Source organism: Protopterus annectens, chromosome 2.part1 (genome assembly GCF_019279795.1).
Source record: "Protopterus annectens isolate FY-2018-M chromosome 2.part1, PAN1.0, whole genome shotgun sequence".
NCBI classification, from domain to species: domain Eukaryota; kingdom Metazoa; phylum Chordata; order Ceratodontiformes; family Protopteridae; genus Protopterus; species Protopterus annectens.
The window spans coordinates 773340543-773360220 of NC_056729.1; the positions used below are offsets into that span (position 1 = coordinate 773340543).

Genomic DNA, 19678 nt, shown 5'->3' on the forward strand with positions numbered 1-19678 from the left:
AAGAGTCTATTTATGCTGCACAAACCAAAAAGTCATTTGGTACAAGTTTAGGTTTGTAAAAAGGAAGACTATTTTAAAGCATTATCACATAGGTATATTCTTGCAGGGAAGAATACAACTCCTTGCATGGTCTTTACTAATTTCTGTGATACAATGCAGTTTTCAGTCTTCTTCTGAGTTTAAAAATGATTATACGTCATCAAAAATGCATCTGAAATTTAGTTGACATCAAAAATAAAGACATATTTGTCCATTCATATTATTTTATATGAGATCATTTTCCAGTAAAATAGCAGAATAAAAGTTCTGTCTATACAAACTAGGCTTGTTATGGCCATTATTTTAAATGAGGAAGTTTAGCAATGCTTAACGTATGAGCTGGTATAACAAACAAAGGGTTTATATGATTTAATTTGCTTCCAGTAATGAGTAGAGTAAACTGTGAAATGCAAATGTGAAGCATGTTTTCTGTTTCAGTGAATTTTTAAGACTATACTGTTAGTATGCAGTATGTTTCATATAAATTTTAAGTATATTTGCTCTTACGTTTCATGGTCTTTTCAATGAAATCCATTTCTCCTTCTAGTAAGGACAAGCTGGGAAACTTTGTCAGAACTGGGCTCAACCACTGCCTCTGAAATCCATAAAGTGGAGACATTCTCTTCTGAAGGTTTCTTAGGTGTGTCACTATCAGGCATCGACCCTAAAGAAAAAGTAAAAAAACAAGCTGAACACGATTGTTGCTTTCTCAATATCTTCCTATGTAAGAGTTATTAAATTATGTGGCAAATTATTTCATGTAGTGATTCTGAACTGTGCTGCAGTGTGAAATCTAATGTTGTAATACTGTTACCCATATTATGGGAACAGCAATGAAACAGATCACCAGTGTCCATCTGCTGTCTTGCTAACATACCAATGTTACAATAATGAAGGAATAACTAAATATATGACAAAAAAGTCACAATCAGTATAGCATCTGTACTGTCCAGCCCTGTAGTGTATTGGGAGGAAGTCCTGATTATGTCCTAAATATTCATTTAGCATCATGTTACTTGAGGGGAGGGGTGGTGAAGATGACCATATGTGTCTGAAACTGACTCACTCCTCCTGGATCTTGGCATGGCTTGGCCTTTTGCATCAACAAAACCTACCAGAGTGTAGGCAGTCATCCATAGAAAAAGCACGGTAAGCTCATTTTGCTAGTGGTGTATGTATACTGCCAACCTGGGGAAGGTAAGTGAGCTTTTCTCCTAGTTGGGCAATTATGATACATTCACAAGCCACCAAGTGGGAGGGAAGGGTAAGACATTCTGCAGAACCTTCAAGCTGGTTCAGAATCTGCCACCAACAATTGATGTAGGGGAATGGATGGCTAATTGGCTTTCTTGTGCAGGAAAAAGTAGGCTGTAGGTCTCTCATCTAACCTTGGGAGGTCCAGTTCGCACTTCTGTGGAATGAATGGGCCAAGTGAGTGCAGTTAGCAGATCATCAGGGCCAGGTACTGCAAAGGTATTGCGTGTAGGACTGAAAAAATATAAAATCTGTATATAACTTCTCTCATGATGTATGACTCCATGGTGCAGTGAGACAAAGCCCTGCCTGTGATGCCAGATGACCATGGTTCAATTACCGGACCTGGAACTGGAGAAGCCAGAGAGGGAAGAGCAGGAGTGTAGGGGAGTAGTATGTTCTCCTCTGCTTTGGGAGGAGGGGAAGGCTATGCACTCTCTGCATCAGAAGTCTACACGATGGTGGTATCTTCCTAGTGCAGATAGGAAAGACCACCCCCTTGTGCAGTGGGGGTAGGGGCAGGATTACTTGGAGGCAGCAAATTTTGTGAAAGTGAGAGCATCCTCCACAGACTCGTTGTGCATTCCCTTCCTGACTGCTTCACACAGAGTGTATTCATTTAGGGAGAAAAAGAAAAAGAAAGAAAAACTGCAAACCACTTTTGATGGTTGCATGGATGATGGCCCCTTTCATTTCGATCTCATCCAATAAAGAAAAATGGGCTGATTAGCTGAGAGGAAGCATTAACAGACACCATAAGCATCAATAAGTTAGTGAAAAAGCTTCAGCTAATAATGATAAAAAGTACTGAGAGATATGCATATAATTAATACAGAAGAGAAAGGTTATTTAGCATGCTGCCAGACAATGATATCATTCACTTGGTTTTATAGGTTCATAGGGTCACAGGTGTGTACTAGGCTAATGACCACAGGGTTTTTTTAAAGCCTAGCCATGCATCCCAAATCTATGATAAGTTCTTGTACCCTTGATAAGTGTAAGCAGTGGCTTGGGAGATGAAATATTTACAAGCAGGGACCTAGGAGATGAACCACTTATAAGCTGTCTGTGTCCATTAGAGACATAGGTGCTAAACCAGGGGGGAATTTCCTGTTCTCCTTCTAACTGTCCAAGTTACACTTCAGTTGGGCTAGGGAGGAAATCTGTTTCAGAAAGGTGGAGAAACTGTTCCAGAGAAGGAGTAGTCCCTAGGATACATACAATACCTAAAATAAGGCACACATGGAGCTCAGCAAAACGGGCAACTGCTTTAATGAACAAGCACAAAAACAATCCACAGCAAGCTAAATCACAGCAGCACAGCACAGCAAACGAAATTGCAGAGCACAAGCAACACCACAATAACGCTGTAAAGTTAATCCACATACGTTTCGGTCACAGTAACTTCATCAGATACCTAACCTCTCTTCCTTTGATGAATAAATAAACTAATCTAATTCAAATGAACCAATGAGTGAACAAATTCAATTACACATGCAAAATGCTTTGAAACACATGAACCTTAAAGGTGAATGAATCTAAAAGTTAAAACCAAAAGTATAATGAAATAACACCATCTTGTGGAAATTAAATTAAATGCATGTTATTCTTGTTAAAAAATAAATACATATATTATTATTAAAATAAACCATAAAATGCTTGCATATATAATATTATTTAAAAATATAAATATAAATATTATTATAATAACATACTATAACTTAGCAGATCTTAATTTCAGCACAGGTTTCAAGGATAACATTTCATTTAAACCAGGGGCAGAAATTGCATCAAGAATAATTTGCCAATATAGCTCCCTATATTCCAACCGAGGCTCCCAAGGCCCTCCCCTGGGGTCTCGTGGGACTACTTCTATGACAAAAAAACTGAAATTTAGCTTTGCCACAAATGTTTTGATGTTTAAACAGAGCATTATTATATTTTCTTTTCCTTATCTCATATAAATGCTCATAAAATTCTCTGCTTCAATTTCCTCTCGGTCTTGCCAACGTAAAAAGAGTCACAGATTTCACATGTAGCAATATAAATCACACCTGTGGTATTACAGTTGGCAAAACCTTGAGTAGTAATATACTTGTTCCTCTTTTTCAAAAAAATAGAATCACCTTCCTTGATGTTACTGCAATATGGGCAATGCCCGCATTTTCGTGTCCCTTTTTTGTTATTATTATTAGTGGGGTTAAAGAAGTTTGTCCCTTTCAATATATTCTTGATGTTATGTCCCTTCCTATATACACATTTAAATGGATATTCAAAGATATGATTTAAGTCAGAAAATCTAGCAATTTTTTTCCATTCTTTACTAAGAATACTTCTCACCAGATTACTCTCACCGTCAAAGGTGGTAAACATGGCAGAATGAAAACCTTTTTCTAAAGTTGTGGCAATAGCAGAGTTTGCCTCAGTATTTTGTACTTCCAATGTAGGTAGGGGTACACCCAAAATTGGAGCAAATCTTCCTATTCTTCCTTCCTTAACCTCTACAATAACTGACGTTAGGAGATCTATTGGGTACCCCCTTGCTCCAAACTTACTCTTAATAAATTCACATTCAGTATTAAAATCCAGATCCTCTGACATCATCCTACTGGCTCTCAACAACTGACCTTTAACTGTTGCTCTTTTTTGAAAATGTGGGTGAGAGCTTGTGTAATGCAAGCAAGCATTAGAAAACGTATCTTTTCTAAAAAATTTTGATTTAAAACCTTCCCCCATTCTCTGTATATTTACATCTAAAAAACGCAATTCAACTTCATCTACTTTATAGGTGATTTTTTAAAAATGTGTTGTATTTGAAATATAATCAAAAAATTCCATGAATATTTCCAGGGTATTGTTCCAAAAAAGACAAACATCATCCAGGAAGCGCACATAGTAGTTCCAGTATTGTTTAAAATTTGAATTGTGAACACATTTTTTCCCAATACAATAAAATGATGTTGGCATATATAGGTGCACAATCGGCACCCATTGCTACGCCTTTAGATTATCTGAAATATTCCCCTTGGAAGAATATAAAATTATTGTTTAAAATCAAATCTATTAAAACAAGGCATGTACAAAATACCTTAAAAGAAATATTAGTCTTGCTTCCCAAAAACACTTCAAACCAAACTAAACCTATCTCGTGAGGAATACATGTAAAAAGGTCCACAACATCCAAAGTGATAAAGCTAGAGGTGTCAACCTGATTAAAATTATTAATATGCCTTAAAAAATCCCAAGAATCCTTTAACACATTAGGATGTTCCATCACCACATTCTTGAGATGTACATCTACATATTTTGCCAGTGGAGCAGTAATAGAACCCTCAGCAGATACAATAGGTCTGAGAGGAGGGTCATCAGGATTTTTGTGGACCTTTGGTATACCAAAGATACAAGGCACTTTGGGTTGTTCAACGTGTAAATAATTATATGTTTCCAGGTCAATAAGCCCTTCTAAAACTAAATCATTCTAACAGAAAGAAAGTTTTTTATAAGCAATATGAATTTCATTCATAGATAGGTTCATAGGTTCATAGGTTGGTACTAGGCTATCAGCCCTAGGGCCTATACAAGCCTAGCCATAACAATTCCCTGGCTATTTCTTCCCACACTATTTTCTTCCCTGGATCCCTAGACACTCTCTCATAGGTATATTGGTCATTTAACAAATCAAACATTTTTGCCTCATAATTAATATGATCCATAAAAACCACCCCACCCCCCTTATCAGGCTTCATGATTCTAAGATTTTTATTTTCTTTACATAAACTGAGTGTGTGCATTTCTTCCGTAGAAAGGTTTGGACTAACCTTGTTGTACTTAAGTTTATCTCTTAGTTCCTTTTCAACCAAAACCTCAAAATTCCTAAGCTGGTGGTGAAGGGGCAGATTAAACATACTCTTCTTTGTTAAAACAGTGGTATTTTTTCTTAGATTACCATTAAAAAATGCCTCTACATTTTTCAACACTTCAGGTGGGCTAGGGATGAACTCTGCTTCAGACAGGTGGAGAAACTGTTCCAGAGAAGGGGTAGTCTCTGGGATACATACAATACCTGTCTCTCCAGCTGGCCTTATTTATATCACAGGCAAGGTTTAAGTTTTTAGAATGGGTAATTCTGTTGCTGTTTGTTATGTGGATATGCAGGAGGGCCATCAGAGTGGGGTCTAACAACACCTTCTGTGCCAGGCTTAGATTTCCCATCAACAGCCTGTAGGAGACAGAATACAGGAATGGGGCCTTGAGGTAGTCTGCATGGGAAATATTAACTAGAACCTGTATTGTTTTAGTGAGGAAACTGTGGACATTCCAATTGTTGGATGTGACTGGTAAGGTACATACCAAAGAGGGCATTGTACTCAATGATAGGTCTGATGAATGCTGAATACAGTGGAAAAATTACGTCCTTGGACATTGATGACATACCTTTTTTTATAAGTTGTACAACATAGAATGATTTCCTCACTACTGTAGATACATGATGGTCAAAGGCTAGATTACTGTCTATGTGTGTTCCCAAGTCCCTGACTACTGGTTCAGCTCTTAGGGGTATACTGTCACTATGATAGTTACGAGGGGTCGATGCCTTTCTGAAGGATAATATTATACATTTCTTGGCATTTAGTTTTAGTCCATGACTATGATACAAGATATTTGTCTGTGTCAGCCCTTCCTAGAGAACATTTGGGTCAGTGGATGACTGTATAACTGCTCCTAATTTGCAATCATCTGCAAATTGGGTCAGCCAGAGGCACTTGACATTGGCCTTGACTTCACAGAAGTAAGTGCCAAAAAAGAGCAGTCCCAGGACAAATCCCTGAGGGACTCCACTTGTGATTGGCCTCTTTTTAGAGCTGGACTTCCCAATTCTAACTTCCTGGGTCCTATCTTTGAGCCAGTTTGCCATCCACTGGATGACATAAGGATTTATACATAATCTCTTGAGTTTGTCAACAATACTTGAGTGTGGTATTGTGTCAAATGCCTTGGCCAGGTCAAAGTAGGCAGTGTGAACAGTTTTGCCCTCATCTATTGCTTTGGTGACCTTCCCAAAGAAGTCCACCAGGTTGAGTTGGCAAGACCTGCCCTTGATGAGACCAAATTGGGTTGGCTCCAGTTTCTGGAGGTTTCCTATGTCACTATTAATCATGTCTATGATACTTTCTTCCATGGCTTTGCATATGAGACTAGTGAGACTTATGGGTCTGCAGTTTCCAGGGTCTGATGATGACCCACTTTTTTTTTTTTGCAGAGGGATGACTGTTGTTGTTCTCCATTTGTAATACACAAATCCTGTTTGGAGACTATATTTAAACAGCAATTTCATATGACCTGATAGGTCATGTTTCATGCTATTTAGAATGAATTCTGGAATATTGTTTCAGCCCATTGATGCAGTGTTCTTGGCCTTAGAAAGAGCATTGAAGACCTGTTCCCTAGTGATAGTAGGGAGAGTTATATTTGATGTTACTTCCTGAGGAGAGGTTGAGGGGGGAGAGATAAGTAAAGTTAGAGCTGAATTTGTCTGCCAGTAGGTTTGCTATATATTCTATTTATTTTTTAATTTCTCCAAGTCTTTTGGATTTCCATTACAATGATGGGAATGGACCCCATTTCTAAATCAAAGTATGATTGAAGTTCATGAAATTAGTATTGTTTCAATCTTTGATGTTAGCTGGAACTGCTCTTCCCAACGCCAACAATGTGCCCAGTACTGATTCCTTCTGCAATTCATAAGGAGTTACATCTATCAGTAACATATCTATGTACAATTGTAAATTCTTTTGCAAGACCCATTGCTTTTACAACTATTAGAACTGTCTGAATATCCTTCTTCCACATTGCCCTCATTTCTGCCTGCAAATCCTGGTATTTTATGACTTTGTGTCTCTCTGTACATAAGACACTGTTGTCACTGGGTGTAGTAATTTCAATGATCAATGCTATGTGTGTCTTCTTTTCATGAACTACTATGTCTGGTTTTCTCGCATCTATTTTTTTGAACTGTTGATAATGGGTGATCCCATATGATATAAACTTCATCATTTTCTATAATGCTTTGTGGCTCCCCAATGCAACAGTCTTGCCACATTATTATGCCTTTCAGTATGCAGTCCTTCTGCCATTAGCATATCACAACCAGCAACAAGATGTGCAACTGTTTCCAATTCTGTTTTACAAAACTTACATTTGTCTGTTTCTCCCACATGTTCAATGGACTTTGTAAACCAATGTGTATGTAGTTCACTCTCTTGGGCTGCCAATATTAACCTTTTGTCTTTTGGTTTAAATTCACCTCACCTTAACCATTCCTTTGTTCAGTCCTGATCAGCCCGAGGCTGTTCCAAGAGTTTTCTATACTTGCAACTGTCTTTATACATTTCCCGCATTTCTTGCCTTCTCATCTGATCCTTTACTTTATAGTTTTTCTTGTTTTTTGCACATTCAGTTGCTACCTGCAGCAATTGCCTCATGTACACAGACAACCCTCTCCTCCTACCACCAAACACTACAACCTGTGAGAGATGCACTTACATAGCCAAAATGGAAGCAAAGCTCTCTCCACCCAAGATTGTGCTAAACAGTCAAGAGGAGAAGGTTAACACCTACACTACATCTCAAGCAACACATATCCCTTCTAAACCCACACCACCAACACCCACATATAGCAAAACTAAATCCACATATGCAGAGGCCCTTAACTGCAACCTGCCCAAGCAACAAAGACCTCTGAAGCTGAAACACAAACAAACACCAATCACAACCAATGTGTCACATAGTTCACAACACCAGTGTGCCACCCAGCAACAGCCCCTAAGGCAAGACAATGTACCTAACACTTTAGTCATAGGTGACTCTATAGTCCGGCACACTGATGTCCCTCTCACCAGGTTGAATAAGGAGAAAATTACAGTCAGCTGCCTGTCGGGTGCCAGGATCCGCCACATAACGCATGCACTCAAGTCACTCCACAACAAGTACAAATATGACTCTGTCATTGTCCATGTTGGAGTGAATGACTTGAGACTTACCTCCCTGGACTACATGAAAAGAGACATGGAAGAGCTCGGATCATGTGGCCCAGGCAGGTATGCCCCTAGCCCTGAGTAGCATCCTGCCTTCGCCCAGAATGATACCACAATATAAGGATAAAATGATTGACTTCAACAATTGGCTAAGCTTATGGTGTCATTCAAAGGGGATCCAGTATCTGTCTGCCTGGGATGACATGATTGACAGACCACGATGCTTTGCCACAGATGGTCTGCACCTGTCGCCCCTGGGATTCAGGTTACTGGCTAAGGCTCTTGCCACCCCTATAGTGCCTTTTTTAGGCAAACTTCAAAGGACAAAACCACCACCGTAACAGGTACAAGCATGCAAAATCTGAAGGTAATGCTACTCAATGCTAGAAGTCTAAACCTCAAAATGCACTCTCTCGAGGCACTCCTAAAAATGGAGAACATCGATATCTGTGCAGTAACTGAGACCTGTTTCAAGGCTCCAGAGAGCACCCCTGCAATACCAGGCTACAACTCTTACCACACTTTTCGGCCACCAAACCAGGACCGAAACACTAAAGGTGGAGGAGTGTCAATATTCACCAAGGATATTCACACCACCAGGCTAGTTGGCCAACACAATGTGTCTGAAATTCTCCAAGTGCAACTAACACTAGGTAAGACTGCAATCCAAATTGTAGCTTGCTACAGATCCCCACCATACCCCAAGATTCTCACTACACCTTTCTAAACATACTGGAAAATATTAAGATAGAACCAAACACCCTAATACTGGGTGATTTTAACTACCCTGCCATTAACTGGGAAAACTACTCATGTCCCAACACCTTTGTGCAACGGTTCTTGGAATTCATAAATTCCAATGCCCTGGATCAACTAATCCATAGTCCCACCAGGGCTCCAATATCCTAGACCTGGTCATTACCAACATGGGAAATCAATGCTCCATACCTATGGTCACCCCTCGTTAGTCAGGTCTGACCATAAGCTAATCACCCTTAACATCCACATCCCACCCCACCCCCAGTAAAGAAACCACCATAAAAACTTCTCCAAAGCCAACTTCATGCTACTCAAGTCAGAAGTGACAAACTTCATAACACCCATGCAGACGGAACTGAAAGTTCAACTGCTGAATCTACACTAAGGCACTGTACGAGCACATCCACTCATGCATGAATCGTGCCATCCCAAATAGAACCAAAATTTTCTCATCCAAAAAAGGAAGCCAATCTGGTGGTCCCCTGCCATAAACAAACTTTACAACAAAAGGAAGAAACTTTTGCAGAAAAGAGGAAAATCAGGATGCAAAAACTCCCTTACTAGCCTCAGTAAGAAACTGAGATGCCTCATAAAATCCTCCAAAGCTAGTTACGAAAATAAAATTGCCAAAGATTCCAAAGACAACCACAAAGCATTCTATAACTATGTCAAGAATCTAAATGGCAATGCTCAGATCTGCTCTGAGCTAAAACAGAATGGCATTAAATATACTGATCAAAGGATATTGCCAATATCCTGGCAGATCCATTCAGTGCCAACTTCACCCCCGTCTCACCCCTAAATGGCCCATCTCAATACCGGAAGATTGCCAAATTCCAGTAATAACGGCCACACAGGTACAAAATGCACTCTCTAAAGCCAAGAATACAGCATCCATGGGACCAGATGACATCCCGGGCTGTGTACTACATGAACTACAATATGAACTGGCACCTCACCTAAGTGTCATGTTTAATCATAGCCTCACCTCAGGTTTCGTGCCCACTGAGTGGCGCAGAGCTACAGTTATCCCAATCCACAAGGGGGATCCACCTTGGATCCCGGAAACTACCGTCCCATCAGTCTGACAAGCCTTATCTGCAAGGCCATGGAGCGTATTATCATGGAACTTATAAACAAAGACATTGGCAACCTTCAAACACTGGACCCCACCCAGTTTGGGTTTGTGAAGGGCCGATCTTGTCTCCTGAACCTGATTGACTTCTTTGGGGATCCCCCATCTACAGTGGTATTTTTTCTTAGATTACCATTAAAAAATGCCTCTACATTTTTCAACACTTCAGGTGAACTAGGGATGAACTCTGCTTCAGACAGGTGGAGAAACTGTTCCAGAGAAGGGGTAGTCTCTGGGATACATACAATACCTGTCTCTCCAGCTGGCCTTATTTATATCACAGGCAAGGTTTAAGTTTTTAGAATGGGTAATTCTGTTGCTGCTTGTTATGTGGATATGCAGGAGGGCCATCAGAGTGGGGTCTAACAACACCTTCTATGCCAGGCTTAGATTTCCCATCAACAGCCTGTAGGAGACAGAATACAGGAATGGGGCCTTGAGGTAGTCTGCATGGGAAATATTAACTAGAACCTGTATTGTTTTAGTGAGGAAACTGTGGACATTCCAATTGTTGGATGTGACTGGTAAGGTACATACCAACGAGGGCATTGTACTCAATGATAGATCTGATGAATGCTGAATACAGTGGAAAAATGACGTCCTTGGACATTGATGACATTCCTTTTTTTATAAGTTGTACAACATAGAATGATTTCCTCATTACTGTAGATACATGATGGTCAAAGGCTAGATTACTGTCTATGTGTGTTCCCAAGTCCCTGACTACTGGTTCAGCTCTTAGGGGTATACTGCCACTATGATAGTTACGAGGGGTCGATGCCTTTCTGAAGGATAATATTATACATTTCTTGGCATTTAGTTTTAGTCCATGACTATGACACAAGATATTTGTCTGTGTCAGCCCTTCCTAGAGAACATTTGGGTCAGTGGATGACTGTATAACTGCTCCTAATTTGCAATCATCTGCAAATTGGGTCAGCCAGAGGCACTTGACATTGGCCTTGACTTCACAGAAGTAAGTGCCAAAAAAGAGCAGTCCCAGGACAAATCCCTGAGGGACTCCAATTGTGATTGGCCTCTTTTTAGAGCTGGACTTCCCAATTCTAACTTCCTGGGTCCTATCTTTGAGCCAGTTTGCCATCCACTGGATGACATAAGGATTTATACATAATCTCTTGAGCTTGTCAACAATACTAGAGTGTGGTATTGTGTCAAATGCCTTGGCCAGGTCAAAGTAGGCAGTGTGAACTGTTTTGCCCTCATCTATTGCTTTGGTGACCTTCCCAAAGAAGTCCACCAGGTTGAGTTGGCAAGACCTGCCCTTGATGAGACCAAATTGGGTTGGGTCCAGTTTCTGGAGGTTTCTTATGTCACTATTAATCATGTCTATGATACTTTCTTCCATGGCTTTGCATATGAGACTAGTGAGACTTATGGGTCTGCAGTTTCCAGGGTCTGTAGATAACCCACTTTTTTTTTTTGCAGAGGGATGACTGTTGTTGTTCTCCATTTGTAATACACAAATGCTGTTTGGAGACTATATTTAAACAGCAATTTCATATGACCTGATAGGTCATGTTTCATGCTATTTAGAATGAATTCTGGAATATTGTTTCAGCCCATTGATGCAGTGTTCTTGGCCTTAGAAAGAGCATTGAAGACCTGTTCCCTAGTGATAGTAGGGAGAGTTATATTTGATGTTACTTCCTGAGGAGAGGTTGACGGGGGAGAGATAAGTAAAGTTAGAGCTGAATTTGTCTGCCAGTAGGTTTGCTATATATTCTATTTATTTTTTTAATTTCTCCAAGTCTTTTGGATTTCCATTACAATGATGGGAATGGACCCCATTTCTAAATCAAAGTATGATTGAAGTTCATGAAATTAGTATTGTTTCAATCTTTGATGTTAGCTGGAACTGCTCTTCCCAACACCAACAATGTGCCCAGTACTGATTCCTTCCGCAATTCATAAGGAGTTACATCTATCGGTAACATATCTATGTACAATTGTAAATTCTTTTGCAAGACCCATTGCTTCTACTACTATTGGAACTGTCTGAATATCCTTCTTCCACATTGCCCTCATTTCTGCCTGCAAATCCTGGTATTTTATGACTTTGTGTCTCTCTGTACATAAGACACTGTTGTCACTGGGTGTAGTAATTTCAATGATCAATGCTATGTGTGTCTTCTTTTCATGAACTACTATGTCTGGTTTTCTCGCATCTATTTTTTTGAACTGTTGATAATGGGTGATCCCATATGATATAAACTTCATAATTTTCTATAATGCTTTGTGGCTCCCCAATGCAACAGTCTTGTCACATTATTATGCCTTTCAGTATACAGTCCTTCTGCCATTAGCATATCACAACCAGCAACAAGATGTGCAACTGTTTCCAATTCTGTTTTACAAAACTTACATTTGTCTGTTTCTCCCACATGTTCAATGGACTTTGTAAACCAATGTGTATGTAGTTCACTCTCTTGGGCTGCCAATATTAACCTTGTGTCTTTTGGTTTAAATTCACCTCTCCTTAACCATTCCTTTGTTCAGTCCTGATCAGCCCGAGGCTGTTCCAATAGTTTTCTATACTTGCAACTTTATTTATGCATTTCCCGCATTTCTTGCCTTCTCATCTGATCCTTTACTTTATAGTTTTTCTTGTTTTTTGCACATTCAGTTGCTACCTGATTTTTATCTACTTCTAGTTTGATTTGCATTCCTGCTTGACACCAACATGCTTCTGCTAAACTAAGCAGGGAAGTCATCTTAGACTTATTCTCCTCATGTTCTAAAGCTTTCACTATGCTTGGGTCTTGTGAGATCAGCAGCTAAGTATGCAGTCTTACGATTGCAGATCTATACATGTAATCAGTTTCGAGGAGGCCCATACTTTCTTCAGAATGAGAAATATATAGTTTTGGTATACAGTGAATTTTATAAATCATGTGATGAGCATGAATCATCCTTCTTGTCTTCCTGTCCAACCAATCCATCACCTTTTGGGGCCAATCACTTCAAAACTGTAAGTTAGGACAGGAAGAGCAAACTAGTTTATAGCTTGGAGATTACTCTTAGATGTCAGTGCTGTTTTTAGTATTACTTTTAGTCCTCTAAAATGTTCCTTATTAAGATTTATTCACATTTGCTCATGTTTTATTGTTGTTCTTTCATCATTTCCTAAATATTTATACACTCCCTCTTGCTGAAGTTCTTTTATATTATATTCCTGTCCCAAACCGATGTTGTCTTGGTGCTGCAGCTTTCCTGCTTTAAAGGTTGCTTTTGCACATTTTTCAAGACTAAATGACATTCTTATATCATCTGAAAATTCTGGTTCAGTATAGGTGGCTTCATTAACAACAAATTCTGTACACAGTTGTGTATTGCTTTTGAGGTTACGGATGTAGTTAAAGAATGTCTTGTGGTTGTCCATGGCCTCAAATTTGGCTTTGGTAGACTTTATTTGTCCTCTAAATTGTTTGTTTAGTTTGATGAGAGAGCTTTATCCTGCCATGATTTTCTTCCTTGTGTTATAAAGCCTATTGATGTTGTAATTCCACTAGGTGGCTTATTTTATGAGTTTGTTCTGTACTTCTTCTTGGTGAGTACAGATTCCTCTATGCAGCTATTAACATGCTTGTATAGAGTTTCTGTGAACAGCTACATGTAGGCAGTAGTGTTCTCAGGGTTTACGGGGGTATGAAATGTTGCCAGATTATCAGTTAATAGCAGGAAGCTAGCCATAGAGTAGTTCCTGAAATTCCAGGGTTAGTTAGGGTTCTAGTTTTTTTTTCTTCAGAGGAGATTGCTTTGCGGTTTGACCTTACCAGTGAAGACATTAGACTAGGGGGTGTGCAGCACTGTCCCATATTACCCAGCACATTTGATGCCACATATTATTCCCAGTTAATAGTGGGGTAATTAAAGTCACCCATGAATATGGTATTGGGTTAGATGGTGAATGTTTTCAGTAAGTTTAAATACATGGTATGAGTTTCCTGGGTCATAGAGGAGGACATATAGCTCACAGGAAAGTGATATGTTATTTTGCTTATGATAATTTGAATGTGAAGAACCTCAAGTGCATTGTCCTGTTTGACCAGCCTTGAGGTATGTTTATTTTTATGCAAATTGGGATGCCTCCACTTTTAGTCCCTGTCTGTGCAGTAGCTGGTCTAAATGTGTGGAAAGTATTATAGCCTTGCATTGCCAGTGTGCTCTCCATGACTTTAAACCATTTCTCAGTGACTGCACAGAAGTCAGAATTCTCTAAGATGAGGAGAGCTTGTAGAGAGTGAAGTTTCTCGTTTAGACTCCTAGCACTGAGCAGTAACACCTTTAGGTATTCTTGGTTCTGATTTACTATGTCAGAAGAATCTTCAGTTTGGCATTATCTAAAAAAGGCACTGTGGGGAGAGGACAATGTTTTGGCTAATATTCGAAAGCCTAGAGGGAAGAGGTGTCTCGTGGTCTTTTAACTGTCTCCTTCCATGCTGACAAATATTGCATCCCTTAGAATGACACCAGAAACTAAGCCAATTATTAAAGTCAGTCATCCTCTGTTAATATTATGTCATCACTCATGGAGAAGGTAAAATGGTGCTTAATGTTAGGCTTATACCAGCCTGGGACACATATTCCAATAACTCCATGATGTCTCTCTTTATATAGTCTAAGGAGGTACATCTCAGGTCATTTACATCCACATGGACTATGACTGAGTAATAGTGGTACTTATGATCTAATGATCTGAATGCGTGTGTTGTGAAGTGGATCCTGGCCACTGATAAGCAGCTGACCATGACTTTCCACTTAGTCTTGTGAGAAGAACATCAGTGTGTCTTACAATGGAGTCTAAAATGACCAGAAAGTTGAATTGTATGGTGGCATGCCTTATGGGCTTAGAAGTAGAGGCTCCATGATGTGTTGATGTGGGTTTTGTTTTGGAAGAGTGCATTTAGCACTGCTGATGGTATTTGTTATGTGTACTTCATCCAGGAGATCTTTGAGGTTTAGGAAGGTTACATTTAAGTGCCTCAGTATATGTGGGTCTGTGTGTCTGCTTTGAGCTGTGTTTGATGGGCACAGTGTATGTAGTACTGAGAACATGATTGACATTAGGTGTGCTTTTACATGATAGCTTTGCCTCCAGTGACATTACATGAATACATCTCCCACATATATTGTCAGTCTGTTTGAGAATTAGCTGGTTGTCAATAAATATGAGGCAATTTGTACATTGCCTCAGGATGCTCATGTCCACCAATCTGGTTGCAGCGATAGTGGGAAAGAGTATATCCATGTCAACAGGCCCTTTTTTATTGATAAAATGGTTGCAGTGATAATATAATGTCAGCAGTACCTGGTTTGCAACTGTAGTAGCAGTGGTCATTACTGCAAACTAGTTACTCTGCGCAACTAGATATTGGTGAAATTTCAAGGGTGCTTTTACAGGAAAAATGTCAACTCAATGTGTCCACTTTCTAAACTGTAGCAAGCCATTTAAAAGTCAGAAAAAAAAATCTTTTCTTTAACTAAAACCTGTGTGCTTTAGCACTCTGTGCAGGCAAGATATAAACTGTACCAACTGTTTGCTACGTTTGTAGCAAGCAGTTTGCTACAATTTATTATAAGATTTGTTTTTTATTTTAACTAAAACATGAACAATGTAGCACTCAGTGTAGGCAGGGTATAAACTATAGCAACAGTCTGCTACATTTGTAGCAAGCGGTTTGCTGCAGTTTATAAGAATAAATTCTTCGTTATTTATTTTAATAAATGGAGGGAGGGTCAGGGAAAGCACAGGAGATTTGTTGGGCATCTGGCCACCTAGTTGCTGGCAACAGAGGGAATGTCTGCTTTTTTCTTCATCATTGGAAGAACTTGTGGGGGGGGGTAGATCTGGCATTTTTTTTTTGCTCACCCCCTAAGGGTGGGGTGGGGCACTAGTTCATGGTACTGGCACAGGGCTCTGGCTGAGCCATCTATGCTTCTTCCAGTTCCTCAAAGTAACTGAAAAGTCTGTTTCTGAGAATAAATTAACCATTTCAGTCTGATGTCACTGCAGTGTTTCATGTAAATATTAATTGCTTATACAATAAGTAGACATTTATATTGTATTAGAATTCTGTCTAATCTACAATAGTACTATACCTATTCAAAATAATATAAATATTGCTTATTCTTATTACAAATATTCTCCATATGATAATTCAATTTATGGAGCTCAGATGTTCTGGATTGTCATGGTATGAGTGATAATCTGATGAACTTAGGTTTATCCATCTGATTAGGAATGATTTCATTCCATGGCTAGTGCAGATCTTAATTTTGTTAACATTTATTAATTTAAATTTGTTATTTCACGAAAACATTTTAGTATGCCTGACCAAAACGTTACTTTATTGGTAAACACTCAAAGTATAAAATTGATAATGTCCTTTAAAAGCTCAAACATATACTTTATAGTAATCAGAGGAAATAGTTTAATAGTTACAATAGTCTAAATAACCTAAGATGGATTTAACTTTATTACCTTTAAATACCAATGGCTACCTTCGTTGAAGGTTGTGTGTCAGGGCTGGCAACTCGGCACATAAAAATCTACTGCCATTCATTAGCGGACCGGAGTTCTGCTGTGGCGACCCCTAACCAGGAAAAGCCGAAAGACACAACAACCTTTAAATACCAATGGCTTAAACTATCCTAGCAAGAGATCAAATCTACTGAAATATTAAAAACTAAACAAAGCACAAATTGTCTTTCTTCAAGAAACTCATTTCAAAACAAATGACAATTACAAATGGAATCCTAAGGAACATATGATATTGGCACAATCCACTTATAAGACAAAGACAAAAGGGGTAACAATTTTATGGAAAACAAATGTGATTAACCCAGAAATCATTTAGAAGTATGAAGATAAAGAAGGCGTTACGGAATTAGTAATAGTTAAATATAATAACAGAATATGGACCCTAGCCAATCTATACTGGTTCCCAGGCACTGGAACAGGAACTGTTAAAAACACTTGGATTTTATTTCCTATAATTATAAAGGCAACTTAATATTAGGAGGAGATTTTAACTGTATATTTGATATTTCTGAAACTACAAATAAAAACTGGTGCGTACATCTGCTGTATCAAAAGCTTTAAACAAGTGGGTAGAATCATTTCATCTTGTAGCTACTTTCAAATTTAAAGAAGATAAATCTTTTTTGTTTTCCCATCAAGATCACAAATTTGGTATCCAAACTAAAATAGATAAAATATTTGCTGCCCATGACTTAGAGTCTAAAATCATTAATTTCCCAATCACTCCCTGCCCCTTTTCATACCACAATTCATTGATACTAAAACTTCAAAATGGGTACAAACCATTAATCTTCAACTCCAGAATTCCAGCATATATAACTAAAATTAAAGAGTTCAAACCCTGGTTATTATCTGAATTACAGTTCTTCTTAGATATTAATTACACCACAGAGATAAATAAAAAATAATGATATGGGACTCATTAAAAGCTTACATATATGGTAAAACCCTAACTTGGTATAAAACAAAATCAGAGAATGGGATTCTGAATTATTAGAGCTACAATCCAAACTTTTGTCAGTAAAAGCTGAATAAAATCAAAATCATTTGAAGATGAAAAAGAAAGTAGAAGTATTAAAAAATAAATACAATGGAATTCTAACACATAAAACTACTTTAGCTTTAGAAAAAAAGTATCTTCCATGAAAAGAAAGGGAAAAATATCTCGGATATAGGTGACATTCTTGATGCCTATAGAAATCATTATATGGAACATTTCCAAAAAGAAAATATACATATCAATCAATTAAATCTAGATGAAAAAAGTTCTAATATAAAAAATACCAGAAAAATTAAAACTAGATCTTCAAGCACTCATATCCTACAAAGAAATTACAGATACAATAAAAGAAGGTAAAAATAATAAAGCTCCAGGTATAGATGGCATAATTATGGAAATATATAAACTTTTTCCCTCTTCCATAAAACTCTATTAGAAATCCAGTCACAAGCTTTAATATCACCCTCTTGGAGATATTCCTTAATCACACCAATCCTAAAGGAAAACAAATCCCCAAACCTATGTACCTCATATAGACTCATATCATTACTAAATAATGACTAGAAGATATCCATGACAATATTAACTAACAGAATGAAAATACCACTATTCCAAACAATAAATAATGATCAAACTGGATTTATATATCATAGACACACACATGCCAATATTAAAAGGCTAATTTATCTTATAGATTATGTTAATAAAGAAAATAAACACTCATAATTGGCTTAGATATAGAGAAAGCCTTTGATTCCCTAAATTAGTACTATTTATTCAAAATCCTAACCTAATGCTATTTAAATTTCCTGCAACCTTTGTTCATCTTCTAAAGAATGTTGTATCTTTTGGCTTTTCCTGGTTAGGGGTCATATATACAAATAATATAGTATATGTCAAGTTAGGTCCTTTTACCTCTGAATCTATACATATAACAAAAGGCACTAAACAAGGATGTCCCATGTCACAGATTCTATTTGCTCTGGCTATTGAAATATTGGCAGATTCAATTCATAACAATATAAAAATCAAAGGAATAAATGTTTATGAACAATACTATTCTAAAGTAATGCTATTTGCTGATGACATATTAATAACATTAGCTAATACAAAAAAGACATTAGAAGAATTAGATATATTAATTGACAAATTTCACATGACTTCAGGACTCAATTTCAATAAATCAAAATCAAAATTTTAATTTTTAAATAAAACAAAACTGCGGACTAAGGGGGATCACATTACAGGGAAACAAGAATCTACCTTAAAATATCTAGGAATTGAGTTATGCAAAGATAATAATGAATTAGTTTCAAAAAACTACAATAATATCATCAATACAATTAAAATCCCTGTGGAAAAATGGAACAAAAATAATATTAACATTTGAAAATAGACTACAGTTAATAAAAAGTATTTTACTGCCCAAGATCCCATATATAGCCTTGGCAATACAACTGTTACTAGAAAGAAATATACTTAAAGAAATAAATTTATGCCTAATACAATTTTTATGGGTTCCCAAAAGAAACAGAATAGCTTTAATACATCATATCAGACCATTGAGACAGGGAGGATTAAACTTTCCTGGTATAGAAACATATATAAAAGCATCAATATCTAAAACAGTCTCAGATTGGATAAGTCCAAATTATGCTACAAATTGGAAAGAATTACTAATTGTAATATCAATAAATAAATAAATTTGATTTACAAAAAAAATTTCAAATAACAGATAAAAACAATTTGCCATGGCACATATTATGTATTAGTATGCAATATAAAGAAAAAAGAGTCCCTGCACGTACAGCAACTGCATGGCTCCAATACACAGTAATCTAATACTGAAAATTTAGTTTGAGGTTTTAACACCATTTATAGTCACAAAGAACTTT

General features: G+C 37.6%; 1 protein-coding gene across 1 annotated transcript in view; it reads right to left on the reverse strand.

The window, feature by feature from the left end:
* The window catches only part of LOC122794239 (cyclic nucleotide-binding domain-containing protein 2-like), a 746060-nt gene that overhangs the window by 444650 nt on the left and 281732 nt on the right, over window positions 1–19678 (reverse strand). The window contains exon 5 of the mRNA XM_044062478.1: window positions 547–703. Coding sequence (XP_043918413.1) covers window positions 547–703 — 157 coding nt within the window. The remainder of the gene's footprint in view (window positions 1–546; window positions 704–19678) is intronic.